Raw genomic sequence first — 12,479 nt, 5'->3', positions numbered from 1 at the left:
AGTTGTCTCGCCTTGAGGCAGCAAAGCACTGGCTCATCTTAAATAGCAAAATATTTCTGTTAGTCAGGTGAAAGGCTGATACACTTTTTCCAGTTGAGCATGTGTTTAGGTTATCTATTGAATTGAAGCTTAAATGATAATCATCTGTGTTTCTCTATGAGACCTATGAGTGATAAATTTTCTCCCTTTACAGTTAATTTTATCATTGTACTAGCTTGTCCAACTGGACCAGCCTCAGTGTGCAATAAGTTGCTGCAGCAGTGTGGCAGCAGCTACTCAGAACAATCTCAGAAAAAAGATCTTTATGCAGGAAATACTGAAAACCTTGTAGGGTGATGGATACAATGTAAGGAAGACCCTTCACCCCAACTAAAATTGCAAAATAGAAAATCTTTTTCATTTTTAATTCAAAGTTACAATGTTAAATTCTGACATCACACACATCAACAACAAATTCCTGTTTTACTCCTAAGCTATAACTAGAATGTCCAGGGAATGCTTTTCCTCAACAAAACATAGGCTGGAGAAAGGACATATTCCACTAATTGAGATAGGAGTTTATGGGCCAGTGGCCTGATCTTAAAGCTTTACAAGTCAGTGGCACTTAGTGGACTCTTGGATTTGCTTGGCCCTTCTCTTTTTTTACAGTCTGGAAAAGCACATTTGCTATCTGGTGTTTCTGATCAGAGTTGTGTCGTTCACAATAGGAAAAATAAAAATGAGAAAAGACAACAGCAATATTCACTTTTAAAATTAACATCGGTCAGATCATGGTTCTTGGCACCAAACTTTAAGACACAATCAGAGAAAAGCAGCATTTTTTACTGCTTGAGTTTGCTTATGTTACAGGTAATATGTGTCTATAGGTTAACAAGAAGCTCAGTATTTTCTTTGTCCTACACTGTCATTAGCCATTCCTTTTAAGCTGGATATTTAAATTTCCTTCCTGCTCTAGAGATCTAAAATTGAGCACAGCCATGCTGCTGGCATAGGCTAAGCCGAGTTTGCCAAGTCACTCCATGGTTGAGGAGCTGCTGCTCCTGGTTTATTGTGTTAGTGCTGATTCACACACTCTGTCAGCACCATCCCTTCAGAGATTCCTTTTAAACAGAAAACAGAAGCAAGGTACACGGAATCTCTGAACCCAATGAATCCCATTTTCTAAAGTACACTGTTACCAGGCTGAGTCTCTTGCTGTATCTCAGCCATTCTGCGTGCCAGGAAATCATTAGATTTGGGTACTGTATAGTTTAGCCATTCCTGCTATAAATCAAACTGCATGATGTTGCTGCGAGGTAACATCAGATGTGGTATTTCATACTGAGGCAGGCTCTTACATCTTTGTGTTCTTCAGAAACTCTCAGTATGGTTTATAACTTTAGCAACTGTTGTTTAACTTCAAATTGGAGTTAGAAATAAATTATTAATGAAGATATCTGTCTTTTAATAGTGTTTTTATACATTTTTAAAAGGAAGTTGTGACCACCTGCAAGAGTATGATCATCTCTGAACATTTGGTGTTGGTTTTCAGTCATGTTTTCCTGAACATTTTTCCCTCCATACAATCAGTATAATATTTGAGAAATGGCATTTACTCTAAGAAAATGATCCTTGACTCAGTTTCACTATCAAAAATGGAGAAATGTAAGAGCATATTTCAAAATTTCTTGTAAGTAAAGCAACTTTAAAGTAAAGCAGCTTTCAGTTCTGAGGCATTTTCCCTCCGTACATTATTTTGCTAATTTTACATTTCTTTAATTTTAAAATTCTTTTTTGGCCATTTTCTTGAAAGTGCTAGAGAAATATAAGGACTTAGGAGCTTTGCTGGTAAACTGGTGTGGTGAAGTTCTTCACCTGTTGCAGCAATAAAAGTTACTTAAATCTTGGTTCAAGTACTGACTTCAGTATAAGTAATGCTGAAGGCCATGTGCTTTTTTATAGCCTGGAAACAACGAGGTCCAATAAAATGGGGAAACAAGTGGAATTTTTGATGTCCCCACATGTCATATTTTTGTAACTTTAGGACAGGTTTCAGTGTCCTCTTTCTTACAGTTTTTGATCTTCCAAAGTTATGGTCTTGTTTCCACTCACTTTCATTCTTCCATTCTCAATTTTTGGGCCCTTCTTGGTCCAAGCAATATCCAGAGCATGCACCCTGCTGCCTTCAACTCCCTTGTACATGAGAGCTTTGGCAATCCACAGGGACTCTGTGGATGCAGAGGAGGAAAGGACCTTGCCTGCAGCAGCTCTCACTGCTCCACACCACCTCTCAGTGCAGTGGTGGGGGGCTGTTCATCTCAGCCAGATTTAGAATCTGGCTGCTTTTCAAAGCTGCCATGACTGAGAGTAAGAAGCACTAACTGCAGCTGGGTTGTACTATGGGCACGGCTACCCAGCCATGGGCAGGGCCAGCTGCAGTGGCCATTGGGGTCACAGCTCAAACCACCCTGCTGTGTGAAGTCTGGTTCATGAGCAGTTGTGGCACACATGCCCCAGAGCAGCACCTTCCAGCAAGGGGAAATGCTGGAGAGAATGGGTTAGTAACCCCCAAAGAAATCTGGGACACAAGAGCGTTACCCTGCAGCTGCTGCACTGCAAAATGCAGTACACAGGAGATCTCTGTACCACTGAACTCTAGTGAACTCTAGCAAAGTGTCTGTCCTTTGTCCCTCCTGTGACTGACCTAATACAATATTGTATTTTCCTTTCCTTTTACAGTGAATGACAGGAAGTATAATGGTGGGTTGCTTGAGTTCTGCATTTATTCCTTAGCAAAGACATAGATGAAGTTTTGATTTTTAATGAGTGATCTCAATAGGAATGCACTTCGTGATGATCCACTGAGATGCATGAAATTACTTTCCACAGTATCCCCAATATCAGTTAATTTACAGGCTCTTCTTTTGAAAGCGTTTACAGAGTGTGATCAAACAGTACATTTTGGGCAGTTGTTTGGTGTTAAAAAAAAATGTTGATGAAAAGAATATGTTTCCAAATGAGATAATAATGCAGGGTCAGAAAGAACTGTAGCTAGACTGACTGCCAGTATTAAAATGGAAAGCAGAACAGTGAATTTGTTGCCTAAAATTTGCTTTATTAGTAGCCTCAGCAAAAATCTAAGGGCTACTGGAAAACTTGAGGGATAGGAGTATGTGCAGGGCTGGTTCTCAGTAAAGTAACTGTGACATTTAGTAATTGAAAGCAATGAATCATGAAACTGGAAGTCTGGAACCAGAGGTGCTGAAGGTTTACTAATAATTTGTTAATTTAATTTTAGGATCAGTATTAATTGCTCATAATCTTGAATCTTTGGGAGTTTCTGAAGTCCCAAATAGTCTTGTCAGTCATTTTGAAGGGGTGGATTAGTCAGGCCCTAGAGCGCAACACAATGTAGTCAAGTCTTTTATTGACTTGTAAGTTTGAAAAAAGGTATCCAAAGTTTTTTTACAGTATTGCATCATGTTATTACATTGAGTGATAGTGCAGTTTTTCCAGGGACTCTTAGTTTTACAGTTTTTGTAGAGACTCTTGTTTTCATTTTTTTTTTTCTGTAGTAGTATCATTTGAAATAAATCATATTTCCAGGAGTTTAGAAATTCAGAATAATGTAAATCAAAACCTTAAACACAGCAATAGAAATGTTATAAGAGCCCTAAAATGTATTGTATATGCTATTTCATAGGTTAAAATAGCAGGTGCCAGTGAATGCTTTCAATGTTAAATATATACAGGGTAAGATTACAAAGTGTTCACTCCTGCACATTTTGTTGAAATAAAAACTAGTGTGATGGGGAAATTCTTTCCCATGTTCTTGGAGGGAAAATAGAGATTGGTCCCTTGAAAAGAAGAATTTGTAAAAGGTCAGAAAGGGCAGATTGCGTAGTGCTTAACACCTTGTGTGCGCACTTGTGCTTGTGATGCAACTACGTAAATGCACAGGATCCTTCTAATGTGGCTGCTGGCGTCAGAGGAAAGCTTCTAGAAAACACTTGAGGCACTCCTAGGGAGGAATTTGCAGTTCTGCTGTCCACTGTCCCTAGGCAGCCTTCCCAGGCACTCCAAACTGCATGGAGAGTGTCTGCTTTCACAGCTCACCTTGCACACCCTGCGTGTTCCTGAACAGACTGTTACTTTTAATCATCTCTGTAATAATAATCAACTGTTGTTTTGAATTTGACAGTAACAGGAGAATGAGTTAACAGTACCAAGCTGTATGAGCAAGTAACTATCCTGGGCCAAATTATGCTGTCTTTCATAGCAATAATCCTCCAGAATGCCTCTGTCAGAGAGAGGGGAATGAATGCAAATGTAGCCTGTAGTTCCATCCTGATTTACGGACTTTTGCAGCCATTGGAAGTAACATTCAACAGCAATGCAATGGTTATAGCATGGTTAGCAAAGGAAATCTTGTCCAACATAATTTTCCAAGTGCTCTTCTGAAGCCTTTAAAAATCATTTTTATTGAGGTTATTTTTACTGTTTGTTAAAGCAAACTATAGTCAAATTCCCGGACCCATGAGGTCAGACAGTAAATTCTTGTTGGCTTCAAATGGGTGAGGATCTCTCTGCTCAGATTTTATGAAACCTGATTCTGGCTGAACTCCTTCCTGCCTTGGACAACTCCCCTTTTGTGGACATGTGCTAAGAGGACCTGCACGTCAAGCCAAGTATCAGATAGCGAAGTCACTGTTGCTGCTTAACATAGCCCTCCAGAGCTTGCCCCGGGGCACAGGACTGCCTTCTAGGAGTGGGATTTCACACCCTGCCAGTGGAATTACCTTACCTGGCCAGAGGGCTGGGAGCTATCTGCACCAGAGAAAGTGCCGTCAAGAGTTTCAGTGGGAAGCAGAGTTTGGAAACTCCTGTCTGAGAACAGGCATGAGGGAGGGAGTACCTTTTCCTCCCAGAGGATGGTAAGTGGCTTTCAGAAAGCCTTTCTTCTTCACTTACTGCAGCCTGCCAAAACAAACCAGCATGCTTGGCTCTGCTGAATGATGTGTAGCACTGCACACAGATTGCACGGTTAGAGACCACTTTGCTTACAGATCCAGGAGACTCCTCCTGCTGCCTTTTTTTATTTAATTGTATTTTGTGTTGGCTTAAGATCACTTTGCTATAGCCTCACTTCAGCTGTTGGGCTTTTATTTTATCTATGTTATGCAGTTCTGACAAAGAAAAGGATATTTTTATACAACAGCCATGATGTGTAATGTAGTTTTTCCCCATTCTTCAAGAGTCAGCCCTTCTTCTCATCCAGCAGGAAAGGGAGATGCTCATGAGGGCCAGAAGCAAACAGCATCTTCCTGAGGCCCATAACCTATGGAATTTCAGCACAAGAAGTGGGAACTTACACTACTTGGAAAAAATTATGAAAACACAACAGAATCATGGGGCTCTCCTATTGCCCAGAGCTTCCAATTTCACATCAAATAAACCAACAGCATTAAAACAAGGCAAGCAAAGAATTTAACAGCCAAGATGTCATGAGGAGAAACAGCTGAAGGGTATATGCTGTTGTCTAAAGCCCTCATGTAAACTATAATGGAAGATATTTTTTAGGTCATTAAAAGTTCATACACCATAAAAGAACACCCTGCTCACAGATGTGTCCAGAGCATGAAATATCATGTGGTCATGTCAAATGTTAGAAAGGGTTCCTCAAAAATGAATGAAAATTGTCAATATTTTCAAACTTAGTGACTATTTATAGACCTGTGTACAATATTTCAGATATTTCTTCTCCCATGTGGCATTTTTAGCAGCACATAGGTTCACGGACACTCGTGAAAAATTATAATCACCTTCAATGACAGGATTCCTGAAGCACCTCTTAGCACTGGGACTTAGCACAGCTTTATCCTTCTACCACACTTCACCCCGGTGGCCTGACTTTGGAGGAGCAGAGTTGCTCTGCTCTTGTCTCCTTCCTGCCCAGTGTTCAGGGCTAAGGTTACCTAGGGCATAACTCGAGACAAGGGGATATGTGTGGGACTTATGTAGCACAAAATGTCTTTTTACTAAGAGAGAGCATTATACTTCCACTATTTATGCAGCTATTTATGTAACATGTGAATAAGTAAAATTTTTCACAGCTAACAAAGAGAGTCCCAGACCTGGTGCTGAGGATGTTTCACTCTGTATTTTTAGTTCTGCTCATGGATTTTTCTTTTCACCACCATCATGTTTTTCATTTGGAAAGGCTATGCTACATGGGATCATTTGGTTTGTATGTAACTTACAGGTATCACAATGTCTTTTTTCAGTGTCATTCATGAGTTCAGGAACTTGCACAGCCGTGCTTGGGACCTGTCCTGATGCACTTTGCCTGATGCTCCTTATAGTAATAGTCCAGTTCCTGAAGGGCCCAAGAGTCTGACCTCATGGTGTGGATATTCATCCATGAAAAGATACAAGATGTTTTCTACACCTGGTGAACACAGCTAGCATGTGTGTAAAGTTGTGTCCATCAGCAGCTGCTTAATTTTATCATTGGATAAAATTAAAAAAAAATTTATTCTTTTTCTAACTATGACTCTCTCTGCCAAACCAAACTATCCTGCTTAGTTAAGGACAAGGAAAGAAACATGTTCATTTACATTTCTCTTTCTTCCTTCAAACACCCATGTTTTCCACTTTAGTAGAAGTGCTGGTGCAGTGTGTCATGACACAGTGAGGGCCAGCAGCATCCAGCAGTCAGGGGTGGGGGTGCCCAGGGCTGGGGCAATAGAAAACAGCAAGAGTCCTCTGTGACACCAGGGGCTTCCTGGCAGTGTGAGTCACTGTCTGTTCCCCAAAGCCTGTTCTGAGTTTTCCCTGGGATTATGTGCTTTTCCCAGTAACTTCTGATGTGGCAGAGACCTATGGCATGTACTGACCGCTGGCTTCTAGTCATGGCCTCTAAGGGCGATTGAACTGGACATGTTCTGCCCATCAAACCTCTGCTCCAAGACAGCTCTGTGGTCTAGCTCTGGGCAATCTAATTTAAGCAATACATGTATTTGGAAACCATTGGGATTTCTAATTATCTTTCTGGAATAATATGAAATTTCAAACTGATGAGATATGAGATCAGGCCCACCGCTAATGTAGGAACACACAAAAGTGTACCATTTTCACTTTGCAGAGAAAAAGTCTAGCTTGTTTCTTTGACCTTCATAAAGCATTAAAATACCCACAAGAAGAGATTTTTTTTTTTTTTTTACTTTGAAAGATTTTAATTTTGCATTGTTTTGAGGATATGTGAAGCTGTTTTATCTTAGTTGAAGGTGGGTTTATAACATTACTTCTTGTTCCATGGCACCACCAACATAGAACCCAAGAGTACATAAAATATCTTAATAATATTTACTTCCAGTGTTTTAGGAATAAAAAATATCAGAAAACTGAGAGAAAATAGTAAAAGTAAGGTGGAAACATAGACTGGTGTCTTCTAAAGATTGCAAAGTTGGTGATTAAAACTGTATGGAAAAGCTCAGTTTTGTATAGTGGAAGGAGTTTCTTACTTTTTATTGTTGATGTTCAAGTTTGGTACAAGCATTTGCTTTGAAGAAGATTTTTGAAGGAAAACTAGAGGCTGATGACTAATCAAAGGGTGAGTGTGTTTACCAAGAATTTGTCAGCCATCCTGGTTTACTCTTGCACTCAGTCACATTCAGGTGAGAGAATTTATCCAACCACCCTATATTCCTGAATGTTTCCTACACATCCAGTCATCACACAGCTTTTACTGCCTGCTTAGGAGCAAGGAATTGAGCCTACCTCCAGCACCTTCTTGGTGAATGTCCAAACTTCTGGGCCTTTGCCTGGTGTTTTTCTTCACTCTCTTGCTCTATCTGATTTAAAATAAAAAAAAAAAAAATTATAAAAGGTGTCTTATACCTTGAATAATTTAATGATTAAAAATTCCTTCAAAACAAAAATTGATGTGCAATCAGCAAATTTTGTAATCCAAAGAATATTATGGGACATACTACCTGATACACATCCTGGAGTCTCCAGGAGGTCCCTTCTTGCAATCCTAACTTTAGTTTCTGGCTCTTTCTTCCTTCTTCAGTAAGAACAGGCTTTGGGCCAAGACTCTTTGGTCAGAACCAAGTTTTCCTCTCCTGTGCTCTGTCTTGCTGACTGCTACCACAAGTGCTGATGCATTTTTTGCCTGTCTGTGTACATCCACATGTGCAGCCAAGCTCTGACATGCTGCAGTATGTGCACTATTCCTCAAGCATGCTGGGATCTTTCCCAGGAGAGCTGTATAGCTGTAAAATGTTTTGAATGCTCTACTTTTTTTCCATAAATCAGGTTATAACATCTTTTTTTTTTTTTTTTTTTTTTTTTTTTTTTTTTTTTTTTGTGCCTCTCACACTGAGCAAATTTGTTGCTATGATGTAGCAGGGATATTAACAGTCTGGTGCATGACCAGAGGAGCAGACTAAAGCCAGAAAGGAGGGAGGATGTGAGAAAAATTGGTGCTAGAACTAAGTGTGAGTGCCATCAGTTCAGTCACTGGGAGGATTAGGCCTAAGACTGCAGTGTTAAACACTTTAGCTTTAAGCACCTTAGTAGCCCTACTGAAGTCATCATGAGTTTTCACTGTGATTAAACAGCTGGGTTGAGTCCTGGCCTGTGAGACTCAGTGCCTGTTATTTGTCTAGGACACACTGAAAATTTAGTTAATGCTCTGGGACTTCCTATCATCGACATGCTTATTGTCATTTCTGTAGTTCATTGATCTGCAGGGGGGATTTCCTCTCAGGTCTGTCCTGCAGCTTCCAGTGGCCATGAAACTTTGTTCCTAATATTTTTATTTTGTTGCACTTAAACACTGAACAACTGGGCAAAACTATAAAAAAAAAAAAAAACAAACAAAACTTTACTGTTTAGACTTATTTTAATATTAAAGCTTTTTTTTTCCTCCAGGCCTTCCAACATCGTATGTGTTCACTTGATTGATGTATTTTAGCACATGACTTTGCCCATCCCAGTTCTGCATGTTTCCCTGCACACACCATTACTCAATGCAGTTCTAGGGGAGGATTGTGCCAAGTGGACATTGCACCTAAGATGCTGACAGGAAGGACTTAGACATCAAACAAAAATAGCATTAAAGAAATCCCAAGCAGACTTGAAAATCTGTGCCTGGGAAAGTGGGAAAATTCAAATTCTTCAAAATAAATTATTCACTAACCATAACAAAATGCGATGGCCAGCATAAAAAAGGGATTTTGGAGTTGCCTGCTCTTGGGTATATTTTAGGAGCTGTTTTGCAGGGGGTGGCAGAGTGTCTGTGTAACTGATACTTTCTACAACTCCATTTCTATCTTTGGGAAGTTGCAACTGGCATTTTAGAAACCAGCATGTCAAAATGCTGCTTCTGTCCCCTTGACTACCTCCTTGAATGCAGGAGATGAGTACCACGCGGCACCGTGCAGGCACGGCGCTGTGTAGCACGGTGGTGAGCGGGTGGCGTGGGTGTGACACTCTCGCTGGGGCTGTCACGGGGCTGCGCGCGGGGCTTGTGACACTTGGTGGCTGGAGCACACCGCGTGCTGGCGGCTGGCACTGGCACACGCTCTGCCTCTGACGTGATGGGCTATAAAGGAGAAGGTATTTCCCGGCGCCTGCCACCGGGAGAGGAAATCCTCAACATGCTCAAGCGCTGTTGTCGTCAAGCCTGGCGCAGAAGCCGCTGTGCTGGTGAATATTTGTGTAATGAATTGTGTGCAGACTGTGTCCCTGTCCTTCCCCACGGAGGAGGACCCAGCCAAGCTGAAGACACTGCTGTGTAAGTACTGACCCACCACTGGTGAGCAGAGGAAATCTGGGTCAGGCAGAGCCTCTCCAAAGATCTGTGAAGTGGAGCCGAGGGGTGGGAGGGGAGCACCTCTACTTCAAACAGGGAGTTTTGGACCAAGCCTGGGCACCCAAAGAAAGAAAGTCTCATGGCCATGGCAGATGCTGTGCCTCATGCCCACCTGCACCCCAGTAAACATTAGATCATGCCTGAAATGAAAGATAAGTATTCAATTAAAAGAGCAGGCATGGAAGAATTCCTGAAAAAAATGGCTCAGCCATTCAGGAGGACACACTGCAGATAAGTTACCTCTGTAATTCAAAATTCATAAGAACATTCAAGGACAAAATCCATATTATAGTTTACTTACTCACAGTACTATCTAGTGTATAAGGTAAGCATGGTTTTGTGATAAAAGTATTTTATCCTGTTTTCCTTTCCCTTTTTTTTTTTACAAAAAAAAAAATCAATATTTCTGTATTCTATTAATTTTTCTGTTTGAGTACACAATTTTGTATTACTTTTTCAGGTAGGCTTTCTTAAATTTATTCCTTTTGCTTTGTTTTCTGCTATGAATCTGAACATTTGCTTAATCTATTATCAATAAATGCTAAATATGCTTCAAGCTGAACACAAAAACTACTGAGATCCAAGGAGGTTGGATCTATAAAGGATTCTGTAGGGGTTTCTAGGAAAACCAGGCTAGGGACTTGGTGTATGCCCATGCTTGCCATTCTAAGACTTGTGAATTAAAGGCATATGCATTATTAAATGCATTCAAATACTCTTAATAATAAAGATACAATTCCTTCATGAACAGCAAATTCTGCCAAAGGATTGCTGTACATGTTCATTTTCATGACAAGAGCAAAGATGTACCTGGAAAGCCCTTGTGAATGTATTGTGTGCATTTACTTACACACAAATCCTTAACTCTTGAGAAAAAAATGTGGAGACATTCAAGACATCACTTTAAATTTGCAAAGTGTTGAAAGGAAGTTTTCTGAGCTGCAGGTATAGAGTGATGTCCAAAACCAATGAGCCCTTTCAGAAGAGTTTACTATCAGTGATTTCTGTTCTAGTCTAAAGCCTCTGAAGACACATTTTCAATTGTGAACTCCCCACTGAACTCAAATGAAGTCACATTCTCAGCTTCAGAGGGGCTGTGACATGTACTTACAGCTAAACATATGCTAGCCTCCCCTTTTGGATCAGGATCACGTTCTCCAGTATTCCACATGCATGAAAACATGGAGTTTCTTAACTCTTGTGCCTTCCAGTTAATGAAATATCACAGGGTAGGGTAGGATAGGTTAATCCATATAATTTGCATGGAGTTCATTAAATCATTTTAACAAAATTTAACAGTTATATTTAGCTTGATACTCAGAAATGTTAACACCCTGCTTTTAATGTGACAGATTGGATTTGGAAAGCAATATAAAACGTGGGTTTCAGCATGTAGAATTTTTTATTTCCACAACTTAAGGATGTTGTTAAGATCCATGTGCCTTTTTAAGATCTATTCTACCATTTAAAATCCAACCAGTGCTAGAGAGCCAAAACCATTTATCTTTATTAGATTTTAGTGCTCTGGAGAAGTTAAAACTGGGATCTTCTATTGCCCTTTTTTTTCTTAAAGAAGTAGTTAGAAGTAAAGACTAACACTGTTTCTGTTGTTGGCATAGAGATTTTTATTCATAAAATTAAAGTGTTTCAAATAGGAGTAGCTAACTTTGCAAAGAAAAAGCATATTTAATCTATGACCAAGACAATTATTTGTATGTTTTTTCCCTCTTTTTTTTCTTCCTCCATCCACCTCCCCCAATAGGTGACGTGCATGCAGTGGTTGCAAGGGGACCATACAATGCTGGACATGATTGAAAAAAAGCGTTGCCTCTGCAAAGAGATAAAAGCTCGACAGAAATCAGAGAAAGGACTCTGCAAACAGGACAGCATGCCTATTTTGCCGAGTTGGAAAAAGAATGCTGGGACCAAGAAATACAGCCCTCCTCCTTATTCCAAACAACAAACTGTTTTCTGGGACACTGCAATTTGACAGGCCTGTGGAGGATGCCCTCTCCACTGTGTGGCACCAAGCACAGGTAGCCTGCTTTCTTTAAAAGGCAAAGGCTCTAACCGAAGACTTACCTGCAGGTGATGAACTTCCTAGGAAAAAACACACCAGTACGGTGCTCACCTTTCAATCAAGAGAGAGATTTAAGTTTCCGACTGAATTAAGGCATACATATTTATCCAGGATTTTTTTGAATCCAGAAGATATCAAAATGTAAATATTTCACCAATATATTGAAAACACCCAAACTAATACACTGTTTAAATATATATATATATATATAAATTCAAAAATTTATGGAGAATTTTACTATATAATGTTACTGTTATACTGTTTTATTACCTATTTTCTATGTTCTATTCTACTGTTCACCCCCACCCCCGCCGCCACCATTTTATTTCTCTGACCTTCCTAGATGTGGCCTCTGTACAAAAGCATGTGGTTGTACGTGTTGTTGGAGAGGACAATGTACAAAACAACTCGGTGCTAGGGCTGTAGAAGATAACTAGAGTCGTCCTTGTTAGATGTCCTTAGCTTGTGGGGTGGGATGGACAAAGGAGAGAGTTCTGGTGGGAAACAGCAAACCTGCAAGCACTGAAAGTACAAGTGCTC

At 40.1% G+C, this 12,479-nt stretch overlaps 1 protein-coding gene across 1 annotated transcript in view; it reads left to right on the top strand.

Moving 5' to 3' along the window:
• The window catches only part of NYAP2 (neuronal tyrosine-phosphorylated phosphoinositide-3-kinase adaptor 2), a 123,957-nt gene extending 112,094 nt beyond the window's left edge, over positions 1–11,863 (top strand). Inside the window, exon 6 of the mRNA XM_053986575.1 lies at positions 11,622–11,863. Coding sequence (XP_053842550.1) covers positions 11,622–11,849 — 228 coding nt within the window. The 3' untranslated portion in view covers positions 11,850–11,863. The remainder of the gene's footprint in view (positions 1–11,621) is intronic.
• The last annotated feature ends 616 nt before the right edge of the window (positions 11,864–12,479 follow it).

This window comes from Vidua macroura, chromosome 10 (assembly GCF_024509145.1).
Source record: "Vidua macroura isolate BioBank_ID:100142 chromosome 10, ASM2450914v1, whole genome shotgun sequence".
Classification (NCBI taxonomy): domain Eukaryota; kingdom Metazoa; phylum Chordata; class Aves; order Passeriformes; family Viduidae; genus Vidua; species Vidua macroura.
The sequence above is the reverse complement of the archived record's forward strand: the minus strand, read 5'-3'. Positions and strand labels throughout refer to the sequence as shown.